Source organism: Mustela putorius, unplaced genomic scaffold (genome assembly GCF_011764305.1).
Source record: "Mustela putorius furo isolate JIRA1106 unplaced genomic scaffold, ASM1176430v1.1 tig00003871_pilon_pilon_pilon, whole genome shotgun sequence".
NCBI lineage: Eukaryota > Metazoa > Chordata > Mammalia > Carnivora > Mustelidae > Mustela > Mustela putorius.
The window spans coordinates 10431115-10449514 of record NW_025422023.1 but is presented as its reverse complement, the minus strand read 5'-3'; the positions used below and the strand labels follow the sequence as shown (position 1 = coordinate 10449514).

At 35.3% G+C, this 18400-nt stretch overlaps 1 protein-coding gene across 3 annotated transcripts in view; it reads left to right on the top strand.

Annotated features, from left to right (window-relative positions):
• Positions 1 to 18400, top strand: part of SLC9B2 (solute carrier family 9 member B2) — a 50992-nt gene that overhangs the window by 28276 nt on the left and 4316 nt on the right. For 2 of the 3 annotated variants that reach the window (XM_045067081.1, XM_045067080.1), the window contains exons 8-10: positions 4392 to 4498; positions 8806 to 8955; positions 15492 to 15600. In XM_045067081.1, the coding sequence (XP_044923016.1) occupies positions 4392 to 4498; positions 8806 to 8955; positions 15492 to 15600 (366 nt within the window). The remainder of the gene's footprint in view (positions 1 to 4391; positions 4499 to 8805; positions 8956 to 15491; positions 15601 to 18400) is intronic. The other variant, XM_045067082.1, reaches the window with a different exon arrangement.

Below are 18400 nucleotides of genomic sequence, written 5' to 3'. Positions count from 1 at the left end.
ATTATAGTTTTGATTTATAATTTCCTGATAATCAGTGACATTGAGCACCTTTCCATGTGTCTCTTAGCCATCTATTATTCACTCACTTCTTTAGAGAAGTGTCTATTCATGTCTTCTGCCCATTTCTCAACTGGATTACTGGCGGTTGGAGGTGTGCTAAGTTTTATAAGTTCTTTATCAATTTTGGATATTAACTCTTTATCAGATATGTCATTTGCTAATATCGTCTCCCATTCTTGAAGGGTGACTTTTAGTTTAGTTGATTATTTCCTTCACTGTGCAGAAGGTCTTTATCTTGATGAAGTCCCAATAGTTCATTTTAGCTTTTGTTTCCCTTGCCTCAGAAGACATATTTGGTAAGAAGTTGCTATGGCCAGGGTGTAAGAGGTTGCTACCTATGTCCTCTTCTAGGATTCTGATGGTTTCCTGTCTCACATTTAGGTTTTTTACCATTTTAAGTTTATTTTTGTGTATGGTCTAAGAAAGTGGTCAAGTTTTCCCAACATCATTTGTTAAAGAGACTTTTTTTCCACTGAGTATTCTTTCCTGCTTTGTCGAAGATTAGTTGACCATAGAGTTTGGGGTCCATTTCTGAGTTCTCTGTTCTGTTCCATTGATCTAAGTGTCTGTTTTTGTGTCAGGGCCATACTGTCTTGGTGATTATAGCTTTGTAATAGAGATTGAAGTCCAGAATTGTAATGCCTTGAGCTTTGCTTTTCTTTTTCAAGATTGCTTTGGCTATTCAGGGTCTTTAGTGGTTCCATACAAATTGTAGAATTGTTCTAGCTCTGTGAAAAATGGTGGTTGTATTGTCATAGATATTGCGTTAAATATGTAGATTGCTTTGGGTAGTATATACATTTTAACAGTATTTGTTCTTCCAATCCATGAGCTTGGAATGTTTTTCCATTTCTTTGAGTTTTCTTTCACTTCTTTCATAAGTGTTCTACAATTTTCAAAGTACAGATCTTTTCCCTCTTTGTTTAGGCTTATTCCTAAGCATCTTAATGGGTTTTGGTACAATTGTAAATGGGATTTATTCCTTGATTTCTCTTTTGCTGCTTCATTATTGGTGTGTAGAAATGCAACAGATTTCTGTATGCTGATTTTGTATCCTGCAACTTTCTAAATTTGTGTTTCACTTCTAACAATATTTTGGTGATCTTTTGGTTTTTCTACAAAGAGCATCATGTTGTCTGCAAATAGTGAAAGTTTGAATTCTTACTAATTTGGATAGCTTTTACTTCTTTTTGCTTTTTGATTACTAATACAAGGACTATGCTAAATATGAGTGGTGAGAGTGGACACCCCTGGATTGTTCCTGACTGTAAAGGAAAAGCTCTCAGTTTTCCCCATTGAGAATGATATTTGTGGTGGATCTTTTGTATATTGCCTTTATGATATTGAAGTATATTCCCTCTATCTCTATTTTGTTGAGCATTTTTGTCAAGAATGGATGCTGTACTTTGTCATATTTTTTCTGCATCTATTGAGAGGATCATATGGTTTTTATCCTTTCTTTTCTTAACACGGTGTATCATGTTGATTGATTTGTGAATATTGAACCACCCTTACAACCCAGGAATAAATCCCTCTTAATCGTGGTGAATTATTCATTTACTGTACTATAGGATTTCCTTTGCTAGTATCTTGTTGAGAATTTTTGCATCCATGTTCATCAGTGATACGGACCTATAAGTCTCTTTTCTAGTGTGGTCTTTGTCTGGTTTGGAGGTCAAGGTAATATTGGTCTCATATCATGAGTCTGGAAGTATTCTTTCCATTTCTACTTTTTGGAACAATTTGAGAAGAATACATATTAAGTCTTCTCTAAATGTTTGATAGATTTCCCCTGGAAAGGCATCTGGCCCTGGATTCTTGTTTGTTGGGAGATTTTTGCAGTCAAATGCTTTACCACTGAGCTATACCCCCAGTTGGGAGATTTTTAATTCCTGATTCAATTTCTTTTTTTTTTTTTAAGATTTTTTTTAATTTATTTATTTGACAGAGAGAGATCACAAGTAGGCAGAGAGGCAAGTGAGAGAGAGAGGAGGAAGCAGGCTCCCTGCCAAGCAGAAAGCCCGATGTGGTACTCGATCCCAGGACCCCGAGATCATGACCTGAGCTGAAGGCAGCAGCTTAACCCACTGAGCCACCCAGGCGCCCTGATTCCTGATTCAATTTCTTTTTTGGTTATTGATCTGTTCAAGTTTTCTCTTGCTTCCTGTTTTGGTTTTGGTATTTTATATGTCCCTAAGAATTTGTCCATCTCTTCCAGATTGCCCAATTTGTTGGCATATAATCTTTCATAATATTCTTTTATAATTACTTGTGTTTCTATGATGTTGGTTGTGATCTCCCTTCTCTCATTTGTGGTTTTTTAATTTGGGCCTTTTCTCCTTTTTTTTTTTTTTTTTTCAGTAAGTATGGTTAGGAGTTTATCAGTTTTATTAATTTTTTCAAAAAAGCAGCTCCTGGTTTCGTTGATCTGTTCTACTGGGGGTTTTTGTTTGTTTGTTTCTATATCATTTATTTCTGCTTTAATCTATATTATTTCCCTTCTTCTGGCTTTAGGCTTCATTTGTTGTTCTTTTTCTAGCTCCTTTCGTTATAAGGTTAGATTGTATATTTGAGATTTTTCTTGCTTTTCTAGGTAGGCCTGTATTGCTATCTACTTCCCTTTATGACTGCTTTTGCTGTCTCCCAAAGGTTTTGGAGTGTCCTGTTTTCATTATCATTTGTTTCTATGTATTTTTTAATTTTTCTTTAATTTTCCTGGTTGATTCATTCATTCTTTAGTAGGATGTTCTATTTTTCCCCTAAGATTTGATTTATTGATTTATAGAGAGAGTGAGCAGGGGAAGGGGCAAAGGGAGAGAAAGAATCTCAAGCAGACTACACCAGAGTGTGGAGCCCAGTACAGCACTCAGTTTCACAACACTGAGATCATGATCTGAAATCAAGAGTCAGACCCTTAAATGACTGAGCCACCGAGCTGCCCCTAGTAGAGTGTTCTATAACCTCCATGTATTTGTCATCTTTCCAAATTTTTTCTTGTGGTTGACTTTAAGTTTCATAGTGTTGTGGTCAGAAAATATGCATGGCATTATCTTAGGCTTTTTGTACTTTTTGAAGCCTGAAGACTGTCCCATGTGCACTGATTTGTGACCTGAAGGATGTCCCATGTGCACTTGAAAAGATTGTGCATTCTGCTTTAGAATGAAATGTTCTGAATGTATCTGTTAAGTCCATCTAATGCAGTGTGCCATTCAAAGCCATTGTTTCCTTGTTGATTTTCTGCTTCAGTGATCTGTCTGTTGATGTAACTGGGGTTTTAAAGTCCCTTAGTATTATTGTATTATTATCAATGAGTCATATTATGATACTTAAAGAAGCTATGCAATAAATAAAGACTCTTCTGAAGCAATTTAAAAAATAATTTGTTTTCAGACTTCTAGAAATAACTTTTGAGGGAAAATTGGATGGTCAGACAGTTAAGCAACTGCCTTTGGCTCAGGTCATGATCTCAGGTGCCTTGGATGGGCTCCCTGCTCAGCAGAGAGCCTGCTTCTCCCTCCCCTTCTCCCCCTATTCTCTGCTCATACTCTACTCTTTCTCTCTCTCTATCTCAAATAAATAAAGAAAATCTTTTAAAAGAAAAAAAATAACTTTTGTGAAAGAATAAATCCCCTACGCTCACTATAGTAAGAAAAGATTCTTGGGGCTCCTGGCTGGCTAATTTGGAAGGGCATGTGACTCCTGATCTTGGGGTTGTGAGTTCAAGCCCCACTGGCTGGCTAATTTGGAAGGGCATGTGACTCCTGATCTTGGGGTTGTGAGTTCAAGCCCCACATTAATTACAAATAAATAAATAAATAAATAAAACTAAAAAAGAAAAATATTTTTAATTTTAATTGCCAGATTTTTAAGATAGTATATTCTATATATATCAGAGCTACTAAAATCAATATATTATTAGTAAAAAAAAAAAATTAGGCTCTTAAATCGCAATTTGAAAAGAGGATATGTCTTCTCACCTAGACTTTGCCTATTGTATAGTAAAACAAATTAGCTCTGACTCATCAATTTTATCTTTTATATTTTCTTAGGCCTTTAAGTAAATTTTTATTGAAGTGGATAAACAAAAAAGTACAGAAATCATATCTTTTGCCTGTCTCTTGAAATTTATCTGCAATAATATGCATAGCTTTCATATAATATAGGTCCATTTTATTAAACATTTTAAGTCATATATACTTAAGAATGTGGAGAACAGGAAATATCTATATAATTTTCCTTCTATGTAATTGGGTGCTTTATGTTGATGATTAAAGTCTAAGTATTTATGGATTTAGAGTTCTGTCTAAAGTTTTTCTTTTTATGTTTTTAAGGTTCCACAGTTTTTAACGTTCTCAGAGGAATCTTAGAAGTGGTAATTGGTGTGGCAGCTGGTTCTCTTCTTGGATTTTTTATTCAGTACTTTCCAAGCAGTGACCAGGTAAAATAAATAATCTATGGGAAAGTAGTCTTTAAAATGTTATTGGAAAACATTCTGAAATAGTCCCCTAAAAGCCAATGTGAAAAATATAATTTAGAAATGGCTCCCCAAAAGACAACTATCATATGATCTCCCTGATATGAGGAAGTGGAGATGCAACATGGAGGGTTTGGGGGGTAGGAAGAGAATAAATGAAACAAGATGGGATCGGGAAGGAGACAAACCATAAGTGACTCTTAATCTCACAAAACAAACCAAGGGTTGCGGGAGGGTTGGGGGGAGGTTATGGACATTGGGGAGGGTATGTGCTATGGTGAGTGTTGTGAAGTATGTAAACCTGGCGATTCACAGACCTGTACCCCTGGGGATAAAAATACATTATATGTTTATTTAAAAATTTTAAAAAGAAAAACGAAATGGCTCCCCATTCTAAAACTGCTTATTGCCAAATCAGTGCCACCCATGAGATTTATAAAGAGGGCTAGATACACATTTGACCCTTGAACAATGTAGGGATTAGGGGCACAGACCCCCTATATGGTCAAAAATCCATGTATAACTTTTGAGTCCCCCAAAATTTAACTACTAATAGCTCACTGTTGACAGAAAGTCTTTCTGATAACATAAACAGTTGATTAACACACATTTTGCATGTTGTATGTATTATACATTGTGTTCTTACAATAAAGTAAGCTAGAGAAAAGAAAATGTTATTAAGAAAACCGTAAGGAAGAGGGGCACCTGGGTGGCTGAGTGGGTTAAAGCCTCTGCCTTCTGCTCAGGTCATGATCCCAGGATCCTGGAATTGAGCCCCGCATCCAGCCCTCTGCTCGGCAGGGAGCCTGTCTCCCCCACTCTCTCTCTACCTGCCTCTCTGCCTACTTGTGATCTCTGTCAATAAATAAATAAAATCTTAAAAAAAAAAAAAAAAGAAAAGAAATCATAAGAGAAAATACACTTACAATACTGTATTGATAAAAAAAAATCTGCATGTAAGTGGACCCATTGCAGCTTGAACCTGTATTGTTAAGCATTAACTATATAAGATTTTAATACAACCCTAAAATTTTTTCCTCAAATTTATATTTGGTAAACTTTAAATTTCACTGAAGAATAAATAACACCAATTTCCAAATATGTAAGCCATTTTTGTTGTTTTTATTTTTTATTTTACTATTATAATGTTCAAGTAATCAAAATATAAAATGACTTTTGGGCCCCCTTTTTTAGTATTAGCATACCCCAGGTTCTAATACCATCAAATACCTAAACCTTAACATCTCATTATAGTATCATCCAATATTTCTTTCCAAGGAGATCAAAGTTCTTTGTTATACACAATGACTTCTTAATATTACAGAGTTCTTTTTGTTTTGTTTTCTTTTACCCTCTTAAGTCTCTTGGAATAGATAAATGTATAAAAATCTTGTTTGTTTCCTATAAGAAATGGCATTATTTTGAGATTTTAGGACATTTTGAATGGAATTAGAAATTTTACTAAAGTAGAACGTGAAGAACATTAATATTTCCATTATCAGAAGGTATGCTGATTTGAATTTTTGCTATGCTCAAAAAAATTCCAACTAAAATTGTAAAAGATTTTATGAATGCATGAAAGAAAATCATGGGATTTTCTAATTATACAACAAAATAAAGAGAAAAATAATGACTTACATTTTGTTGCTTACTCTATATAAAATGAGAGGTAAGTACAGTAAAGTGCTATTCCATTCAATATGGCAGCCACTAGCTAGCTACATGTGGCTATAGCAGATAGAGAACATTCCAATGGTGCATTTATAGAAATTTCCATCATCACTGACTATTCTTTTAGAAAGCATTGATCCATTGCAAGCATATAAATCTATGCAATCTACTGTAAGCCACATAAGACCCATGAAGCAAGTACTATTAATATGATCTTTTTGCTGATGAGGAAATTGATATTCAGGAAGAAGCTGAAAAAGTTCACATAGCTGGAAAGGAACAGAGCTGGGAATGAACTCTGGTAGTTCACTACCAGAGCCTGCATGACTCCAAATCAAGTACTTCTAAAGACCCGCTTGCCTTCTAAAGTGATCAAGAAACTTGGACCATGACAACATTTTTCTAGATATATTTCGTAAGGCAAGGGAAACAAAAGCAAAAATAAGCTATTGGAACAACCTCAAAATAAAAGGCTTTTGCATAATGAAGGAAACCATCAACAAAACTAAAAGACAAACTACTGAATGAGAGAAGATATTTGTAAATGATATAGCCAATAGGGCTTAGTATCCAAAAAATATAAAGAACTTATACAATTCAAAAAAAAGAACTTTTACAACTCATCACCAAAAGAACACAAATAATCCAATTAAAAATGGGCAGAGTACCTGAATAGATATTTTCTGAAAGAAGACATACAGATGGACAACAGACACATGAAAAGATGCTCATCATTACTTATCATCAGGGAAATGCTAATCAAAACCACAATAAAACATTACCTTACACGTTTCAGAATGGCTAAAATAAAAAAGACAAGAAATAACAAGTGTTGACAAGGCTACAGAGAAAAAGAAACCCTTGAGCACTGTTGGTTGGAATGTAAATTGGTACAGCCACTATGGAAAACATTATGGAGGCTCCTCAAAAAATTAAAAATAGGAATACCAGATGACCCAGTAATTCTACTACTGGATATTAACTCAAAGAAAATACTAATTTGAAAAAACTGTGCACCCCTGTGTTTACCACAGCATTATTTACAATAGCCAAGATATGGAAGCAATATAAGTGTCCATTGACAGATGAATGGAAAAGGAAGGTGTGGTATGTATACAATGGAATGTTGAGCAGCCATAAAAAAGGTTGAGATCTTGCCATTTGCAACTACATGGATGGCTCTAGAGGGTATTATGCTAACTGAAATAAATCAGACTGAGAAAGACAAATAGCCTATGATTTCACTCATATATGGAATCTAAAAGCAAAATAAATGAATAAACAAAAATCAGAATCAGAACTATAAATGGAGAGAACAAACTGTTGGTTGCCAGAGGGGTGGGGGAAAGGGAAATGGGAAAAAAGAGTGAAGGGGAGCGGAAGTTACCTGCCTTCAGAAATGGAATAAGTCATGGGAATAAGAGGCATGGCACCAGGAATATAGTCAGTGATACCGTAATAGCATTGTATGGTGACAGCTGATAGCTATGCTTGTAAGCATAGCACACCATAGAGAGAAGTGAATTACTGTGTTGTATACCTGAAACTAATGTAACATTGTGTGTTAACTACACTCAAAAAAAATTAAAAATAATTTTAAAATTTAAAAAAGGTGATGAGAAGTTTAAAAGGCTGATGAGAGAAGAGTAAAGGAAGAGAGGTGCACATTTCTTAGACCTTTAACAACAACAAAAAAAACTACTCTCAATCTATAGCCGCTTAAAGCTTCTCAATTTTGAAGGGTTTAGAAAGAAAAACCAGGAGAGCATCACAATGAAGAGTCAAGAGACTAAAAATAATAGAGATATCACATCTATAACCTTCACAAAAACCCTGTAACAATCAGAGAAAGACAACTATCATATGATCTCCCTGATATGAGGAAGTGGAGATGCAACATGGGGAGTTAAGGGGGTAGGAGAAGAATCAATGAAACAAGATGGGATTGGGAGAGAGACAAACCATGAGTGACTCTTAATCTCACAAAACTGAGGGTTGCTGGGGGGAGGGGGGTTGGGAGAAGGGGAGTGGGCTTATGGACATTGGGGAGGGTGTGTGCTATGGTGAGTGCTGTGAAGTGTGTAAACCTGGTGATTCACAGACCTGTACCCCTGGGGATAAAAATATATTATATGTTCATTAAAAAAATTTTAAATAAATAAATAAATAAGTAAAAAAAAAAAAAAAGGCCAAAAACCCTGTAACATAACTGCTTTCAGGGAGGAGGAAACAAAGCCTGAAGAAGCTAGGTAATGGGAACCCTCCATACGCTAGGGGTGTAAAAGAGCTGGAATTCTAACTCTGGTCTGTCAGGCTCCAAAGCCCATGCACTTTTTTCTGCTGTTGCATTCAGCCCTCTGAAATTCCATTTTTGATAACTGCAGAGGAAGGGAACTAGCGTTCCTAAAAGAGGAACCGGCATCTATACATGTGCCAACTCTACCTTCATTAAGGAAAGAACAGCAAATGTTACGGTGTGCATTTATGGGCACAGGCAGACATTTTTATTTCCCACTAAGTCCTGAATATGGAAAAGTCAATCATTAAAAAATCAGCTATATGAAATAATTGATCTAACCAACCTCTTTTCTCTCCTCAAGGACAAACTTGTATGGAAGAGAGCATTCCTTGTTTTGGGGCTGTCTGTGCTAGCTGTGTTCAGCAGCGTGTATTTTGGTTTCCCTGGGTCAGGAGGACTGTGCACATTAGTCATGTCCTTCCTTGCAGGCTTGAGATGGGCCAGCGAAAAGGTGAATTTTAAGTTCTTCTACTCATTTAAGTTACTTCTGATCAGATAAATTTTTCCTTTCCAGATACTTTCTTCATATCAAGTTAATATGTTATTTAATCATAAGAGCTATTTTCTGTGCATAAATATATCCCAAGTGTAAACACATGTGTCCTCTTCCCCCTTATATACAAATCTATAATTTGATATCTTTACTTAAAATACATCATGGTCATATTTCCATGCTGCCTGCCTTATTCTTTGTAAGGGCTACAGAGTATTATATTGTATGCTGTATTATAATTAACCAGTCTCATATTAATAGATAGTTAGATTGTTTCTGGTTTTCTGCTAAGATAAAAACTGTTTCAATAGGGGCGCCTGGGTGGCTCAGTGGGTTAAGGCCTCTGCTTTCGGCTCAGGTCATGATCCCAGGGTCCTAGGATCGAGCCCCACATCGGGCTCTCTGCTCTGTTTTTCTTTCTTTAAATTTATTTTTTCATTTAAACTCAGCTAATTAACATTTATCATATTATTAGTTTCAGAGGTAGTGTTCAGTGATTCATCAGTGTTATATAATACTCAGTGCACATTATATCATGTGTCCTCCTTAATGTCCATCACCCACTTACCCCATTCTTCCAGTTCCTCTCCTCCAGCAACCCTCAGTTTGTTCCCTATACTTAAGAGTCTCTTATGATTTGTCTCCCTTTCTGATTTGTCTTGTTTTATTTTTCCTTCCCTTCCCCTATGATCTTCTGTTTTCTTTCTTAAATTCCACATATGAGTAGGGTCATATGCTAATTGTCTTTTTCTAATTGTCCTAGTTCACTCAGCATAATACCTTCTAGTTCCACCCATGTCATTGCAGATGGGAAGATTTCATTCTTTTTGATGGCTGTGTAATATTCCATTATATATGTATGTATATATACATATACACATATATACATATACATATATATATATATATATATATATATATATATATATATATACACTACATCTTTTTTATCCAGTCATCTGTTGGTGGACATCTGAGCTCTTTCCTTAGTTTAGCTATTGTGGACATTGCCGCTACAAACATTGGGGTGCAGGTCCCTCTTCGGATCACGACATTTGTATCTTTGTGTTAAATACCTCATAATAAAATTGCTGGATCATACGGTAGCTCTATTTTCATCTTTTTGAGGAACTTCCACACTGTTTTCCAGAGTGGCTGCACTGTTGCATTCCCACCAACAGTGTAGGAGGGTTCCCCTTTCTCCACATCCTCTCTGACATCTGTCAGTGAGAGACAGACTGACATCTGTCTTTTCCTAATTTGTTAATTTTAGCCATTCTGATCACTGTGTGTGGTATCTCATTGTGATTTTGATTAGTATTTCCCTGATGCTGAATGTTATGGAGCATTTTTTCAGCTGTCTGTTGGCCATGTGTATGTCTTCTTTGGAGAAATTTCTCTTCATGTCTTTTGCCCATTTCTTGATTGGATTATTTGTTCTTTGGGTGGTGAGTTTGGCAAGTTCTTTATAGATTTTAGATACTAACTCTTTATCTGATAGGCCATTTGCAAATATCTTTTCCCATTCTGTCAGCTGCCTTTCGGTTTTGTCAACTATTTCCTTTGCTGTGCAGAAGCTTTTCAACTTGATGAAATCCCAATAGGTCATTGCCTTTGTTTCCTGAGCCTCTGGAGACATGTCTAGCAAGAAGTTTCAATGACTGAGGTCACAGACCTGTTCTCCTCTAGGATTTTGATGGATTCCTGTCTCACATTTAGGTCATTCATCCATTTTTGAGTCTATTTTTGTATGTGGTGTAAGAAAATAGTCCACTTTTATTCTTCTGCATGTGGCTGTCCAGTTTTCCCAACACCATTTTTTGAAGAGACTGTCTTTTTTCCATTGTATATTCTTTCCTGCTTTGCTGAAGATTAGTTGACCATACAGTTGAGGGTCCATTTCTGGGTTCCCTATTCTGTTCCATTGATCCATGTGTCTGTTTTGATAACTACAGCTTTGTAATAGAGCTTGAAGTCCAGAATTGTGATGACACCAGATTTAGTTTTCTTTTTCAGCATTCATTTGGTCTTTTCTGGTCCCATAGAAATTTTAGGATTATTTGTTCGAGCTCTATGAAAAAAGCTGATGGTATTTTGATAGGGATTGCATTGAATGTATAGACTATTCTAGGTAGCATAGACATTTTAACAATATTTGTTCTTCCAATCCATGAACATGGAACGTTTTTCCATTTCTTTGTGTCTTCTTCAATTTCTTTCATAAATGGCCTGCAGTGTTCAGAGTACAGATCCTTTGACTTTTTGGTTAGGCTTATTCCTAGGTATCTTATGGTTTTTGGTACAATTGTAAATGGGATTGACTCCTTAATTTATCTTTCTTCTGTCTCGTTGTTGTGTATAGAAATACAACAGATTTCTGTGTGTTCATTTTTATATCTGGCCACTTTGCTGAATTCCTATATGAGTTCTAGCAATTTGGGGATGGAATCTTTTGAGTTCTCCACATAGCATATCATGTCATCTGTAAAGAGTGAGAGTTTGACTTCTTCTTTGCCACCCAGATGCCTTTTATTTCTTTTTGTTGCCTGATTGCTGAGGCTAGAGCTTCTAGTATGTCTATGTTGAACCATAGTGGTGATAGTGGACATTCCTATTGTGTTCCTGAACTTAGGGGAGAAGTTCTCAGCTTTCCCCCAATAAGAATGATATTTGCTATGGGCTTTTCATAGATGGCTTTTATGATATGAGGCCTGTTCCCTCTATTCCCTACACTGTGAAGAGTGTTAAGAAAGAATGCTGTACTTTGTCACATGCTTTTTCTGGATCTATTGATTAGATCATACGATTCTTATCCTTTCCTTTATTAATGTAGTGTATCACATTAATTGATTTGCGGATGTTATACTACCCTTGCAGCCCAGGAATAAATCCCACTTCGTTGTGGTTCTTTTTATAACTCCAGAATCCTGAGACCACACTGTCCCACCTAGGATTCCACCCCATTTCACCACCTGAGTGCCTTTCAGGTGGGGACATGAGGACATTCCTCACCACAGCAGACTTCTAAAAGTTCTGATTTTGCACTCCATGCTATATCACTTTCCTGTAACTAACCTACAGAGGCTCCCTCCCCCTGGGGTTTATCTTCTGATATGTCATCTCTGATTCACTTCTTCGTACCTCCTACCTTGCAGAAAGTGGTGGCTTTTCCATTTGTAGAATTGCAGCAATTCTTTTCTTAGATCTCCAGTTGAGTTCACAGGTGTTCAGGATGATTTGATAGCTATCGAGCTGAATTCCTGGGACCAGACAAAATTAAGGTCTCCTACTCCTCCACCATCTTCCTCCTATCTCCCAGGGATCTATTTTTCTGAAGAAATTAATAAAAATCAGATATTTTGCTAACCTAAGAGGTAAAAAATGTATCTCATTATTGATCTGATTTACATTTTTTTTGAGAGAAGCTACTTGTCTTTTCCTTTGCTTACTAACCAATTTGTTCAAAAGTCTGTGTCCATTTTTAAAAGATTGTTTTGGTTTTTCTTACTGATTTTCAAAGTTATTAAGATTATTTCTCCATATGTAAAATGGAAGTTAGCTGGTGGCCATTCACTAATTTTAATTTCAAGTTACATGTTTGTAGATTTGAACTTGACAGGAGCAAATGCTGTTCTATTTAATGAAGAAATTAGATGTAGCTGACCTAACTAAATGCAGATATATCATTTTGGACAACCTGGAAACAACTGTTCAAAGTGACTAAACTTAAAATAATGCCATATGGAAAAATATGTGAGGGTTATAAAGCTTGAAGTTAGGTATATATTCAAATTCAGTTGAGTGAATCTCTGTAGAGGTATACTAGAAACATAATTTCCTTGTGAGCAAAGAACACTCCGATGGGAGGCTCTCACTATACAAGGAAGTGATTACAAAGTTAGGACAAGTATAACTGAATAGTCTTGCTTCAGAGGAGAAAGGGATGTTAGGGACTGCCTGGAGCATTGTCTAGAGAAGGGTATTGGGGCCATGAGAAAGATAGAACAGATGAATGGGCTTCAAAGGAATGGAGAAAGTCCACATATGAGTGAAATCATACGGTATTTGTCTCTGACTAACTTATCTAGCTTAGCATAGCACGACTCTGTAACTCCATCCATGTCATTGAAAATGGCAAGATTTCATTCTTTTTGATGGCTTTGTAATATTCCATTATATATATATTCCACCTCTTCTTTACCCATTCATCAGTCAATGTACATTTGGGCTCTTTCTATAATTTGCTATCATTGATAATGCTGCTATAAACATCAGAGTGCGTGTATCCCTTCAAATCAATATTTTTGTACCATTTGGGTAAACACCCAGTAGTGCAATTACTGGGTCATAAGGTAGTTCTATTTTTAACTTTTTGAGGAATGTCTATACTGTTCTCCAGAGTGGTTGCACCAGTTTGCATTCCCACCAACAGCATAAGAGGGTTCCCCTTTCTCCACATCCTTGCCAACACCTGTTGTTTCATGTATTGTTAATTTTAGCCATTCTGACAGGTGTGAGATGATATGTTATTTTTTTTCATTTGTATTTTCCTGATGATCAGTGATATTGAGCATCTTTACATATGTCTCTTAGCCATTTGTATGTCTTCTTAGGAAAAATGTCTGTTCATGTCTTCTGCCCATTTTTTAATAAAATTTTATTGCCAGTCTGTATAGTTCTATGCTAGGCACTAAGTGGATATTCTCATTTATTTTCAAGCACAAAAAATTTAAAAGTATTAACATTTCCATTTTATAGAGATCATAAATCAGAAAGACACACACACACACAAAAAAAACGTGTTCAAGGTCACAAAATTAGAAAGTGGCACTGAGATTCAAGTCAGGTTTACCTGACTACAGAGGGTTCTATTCTGTAATACAACTGTATTACAACAATAAAACATTCTTGGGCAGGGCACATTTTCGTATTTTGACATCTATTTGAAAACACATACCAAGTGTATTAAAAACACATTGTTATGCTTTGCAATTTAAAATTAAGTCTCTGGGGGTGCCTGGGTGACTCAGTGGGTTAAAGCCTCTGCCTTCGGCTCGGGTCATGATCCTGGGGTCCTGAGATCGAGGCCTTCCCTTAAATAATTAGTCATGGCAACAGAAGGCTAAGTAACCTAAGATTAATAGATTTGTTCTTCATTAACATGGATACCAACTGAAGTCTGAGCTTTAGCTATGGTATACTCTAAAAACTATATTAAAGATGGAAATGTGGTGACTGGACCTCAGTTTTGGTAGAACTAGTCATTGTCACTAAATGATAAAGGATCTTGGATGTTATCTTATAGAAAACTCTCATTTTAAAGATGAGAATGAAGTAATAAGGGCCTTGCAATTTAGCTGGTGGAAAAAAAGAAAGAAAGAAAGATAGATAGATAGATGAGAATGAACTGATAAGGGCCTTGCAATTTAGCTGGTGGAAAGAAAGAAAGAAAGAAAGAAAGGCTTTGTTCACTGGATGGTACAGAAGACACCCATGGTGTCCTGTCTGGACAATTTGCTGGAAATCTATATTCCAGATTTGCAGGAAATTCACCATCTAGTGTGCATGGGGAAGTATTTTGCCAAGGGATTTGGCTATGAAACTCCCTTAGGGTAAGCTTAGGGCCTCTGCTGGCCACTGGGTGCTACTAGCTGCCATGCACTGCTGGAGCCCAGCACTGTGGAAACCATCTGTATACTAAAGAAACCCAAGTGTGCTATAGGATCCTGCAGAGAGGAACCCAGGAAATCAGGAAGAGCTTCTTCCCTGTAATATCTCTTCAGCACCCTCTACTGACAAAATTTAGTGATGCCACGTAGCAAAGGAGAAATATTTAAAGGCCTCAACTTCATTTTCTCCGGAACAACAATGAAATGTGGATTTGGAGCTAAGGGGTAATAAATTAATAACCACAGCACTTTACTATATGTGAATTATATTTTTGTGCATGATTTGGGATAACCTTAAACTGTTTTTTATAAAGATAAAATTGGAAACAACATAAAGGCCCGTCAATAAAGAAATGATTACATATACTGATAATTCCATACCACAGATTACTATAGAGCAAAAATTAGATGTGTATTTAAATATATTTACGGCTATTATAAGATCTCTGAATGATATTGCTGAATGAAAATTAACAAAATTTTAAACTATAAAATAATCTAAGTATTACATGTATACACACACCTATCATATATTCAGAAGTAGAAGTCCTTATAAGATTATTTTATTAGATTCTTATAATTAGCATAATTTGTAAACCAACTCTAAATCACCTCATATAATAACTTTGTTAGAAAGATCTTCATGTAATTTTCTGTTCTCTTATTTCTGTTTTCTTATTTATAAATTTCAGAGAAATAAAGCCTATCTCAGGTCAAATTGACTCAATTTTCAAATTAGTAAAATTCTTAGAACTTATAACTTCATATAATAAAAATCTGTGGTGTGTGTGTGTGTGTGTGTGTGTGTGTGTTTGTTTCTTTTAGGCAGAGGTTGAAAAAATTATTGCAGGTGCCTGGTACATTTTTCAGCCCCTTCTCTTTGGACTGATTGGAGCAGAAGTATCTATTGCATCTCTCAGACCAGAAACTGTAGGTAAGAATTTCAAAGTAGTACATTTGCTAAAATCAACTTTTATATTCAGTGGAATACCTTCAGTAGGTATAGTTATTATCACAATTGTATAAAAAGTTAATAATAATCTAAGTCTCTTAGAGCAGTTAGCCAGAAAATAATTTTTGTCAATCTCAGGCATAAATTTTATACCTTTAATGTTATTCCTTGTAAAGAAAAGTAACACTACTAACTACTATCCAGAAGATGCAGGTCTTAAAACTTTTTTTCCAAGGACAAAAATGTTCAATTAGACTTGTTCTGATCAAGGGCCAGAATTATTCATCAGTTCTGTAATATATATCCATGGAACAAAAATGTTTGTTCATTCATTCATTCATTCATTTATTCATACATTCTAAAGCCATCATATTAAAACTTTTGATTTCATAACACTGCACTTAAAAATTTATTTGTGCACATATACTCATTATTTCCTCCATTCCACTCATTCCATATTCTTCTATCTTTACTGGGAATCCCATCTCCCACTACCTCCTTCAGGACCTCATACATAGATTCTCCCCCTATTCTCATGTCACAGTTTTTTTCCTCTTTAGAATTTAAATAAATTCTAATCTCTCCTCTCTTAAAATAATGTCTTTCCATTCCAATACATGCTACAACGTGGATGAACCTGGAGGACATTTGTCACCAAAAGACAAATACTGTGTGATTCCACCTATATGAGGTATCCAGGTAGTCAAATCATAGAAACAAAAAGTAGAATGGTAGTGGCCAAGGACTTGGGGGAAGGGGAAATGAAGTGTTGTTTAACATTAATGTTTAATGATCAGTTTTGCAAAATGAAAAAATGCTGGAGATTGGTTACACAAAAATGTGAATGTTCAACTTAATCCTACTGAACTGCACACTTAATAATGATTAAGATGGAGGGTGCCTGGGTGGCTCAAAAAATAATGATTAAGATGGTAAACTTTGTTATGCATATTTTACCACAATTTATATATGTATATGTATATATACATATGTATACATATGTGTATACACATATGTATATATGTGTATATGTGTATATATATAAACTCCTTTTATATATGTGTATATATATAAACTCCTTTTTCCACTCAACTTGCCCCTTCACCCACCACACTTTGTTTTTACTCCTCTTTTCGAACTTTTCCAAAGAAGTAATGATATTCCCCTTTGCCATTTCAACTTTCACTCTCTTCTTCAATACATTTCAGCCCAGCTTCTGCCCATACAATCGACCCCGCTCTCAACAAGGTTATATTGCTAAGTACACTGAATACTTATCAGTCCTTTTTTTTACTCGATAACTCAGCAGCATTTGATGCTATTGATCTCTTTAAAACATGTTTTCCATTGAATTCTGAAACTTCATATTTTTCACTGCACTCTGAGTCCTCACTTACACTACATGTAGCTTAAATGCCGCTCTTCGTCAGGGTTGTTCCAAAGGTTTCTAAGCTTCTCTATGTCATTTTTCTGAGCTTACCTACATTCAGTAGCTTTGATAATAAACTACATAATTCCAAAATTTTTATCTCTAAATGAGTGTATCTAATTGCTGATTGGACATCACTACTTGTAAATCTCACAAAACTTCAAACTCGGTACGTTCAAAATTTCTAAATCCTCTTCTCTCCAAACCTTACAATGCTCCCTCCTGGCAATGGTATAATCTCTTTTGTTTTTTGTACTTCAGGCAATAAATGCTTTTGAAAACCTACCAACTTTTGAAAACCATTGAGGGATTGAGCAGTATCCCTCAATAAAAAGCCACAACACCTTTCTATAAGAAGTCATATTGCAGATTCACAATAAGTCCTCTGGCGATGTCTATCTGGTTTTATTATTTGTTTTACTCGCCTTTCGAACTTGAGAAAGTCATTTATCCTTTCTAAACTTCACTTTTTTCAATTGTAAAATAAAAAAGATTATACCACAGATTGTAAGAGTTAGGTGCTGAACGCACTTAAATTTTAATACAGAAACTGGTACAGAGTAAACACTTAACTGCTTTTTAGAAAATCACCTTATCGGCAGTCATGTTAGCTGTGCCTTTCTTAGGTTCAGTAACCTAGTCACAATCCCCAGCGTGCAAATCAAGATGAACTTACCTTTGACAGCAAAGGATTCTAAAGAATGGAATGAAGTAGCTGTGCATGTGTACCTGGGCTAATGGGTAGTCAGTGTATAAACCAATATGGTGAAAAAAGTGTAGACAGCTAGTGTCCATTCTGATTGGTCAGTGCTCTGCCAGTTCTGTTCTGATTGACTGACTGCTTTCATCTTGACCAATAAATATCTTTAATATCACCTCTGGTTTATACTCCATAAACAATTCTCAACCATTTTAATGAAAATATTAACTTTTTCTTTTCTATGACTTCTTATCAGTATGTTTATACTGTATGCACCTTATAGTACATTAATTCATTATGTTTCTGTTTTCCTCTGACTTTGAAGTTCATAGAGGCAAACAAAGTCTGTACATTATACATTTTTGTATACCCAGTACCTAGTCCAAATCCTGTCATGCACAGTTATCATTTAATAAGTTAATGTTGAATAAACACATGGAAGAAAGTTTGGTTTGTACGATAAAGCATGAGAGAAATAACATTCGTATCTCCTCTATAATATATATCAAATATGTTTAATTAATTTCTGGCTTAATCTAGGAAAAATACCTTCTTTTAAAAAAAGATTTGATCTTTGTTATTGATGTTTTGATAAATTATGCCTAACCATTTTGTCTTCTTAATTTTTAATATATTTAGATAATTACAGTTGA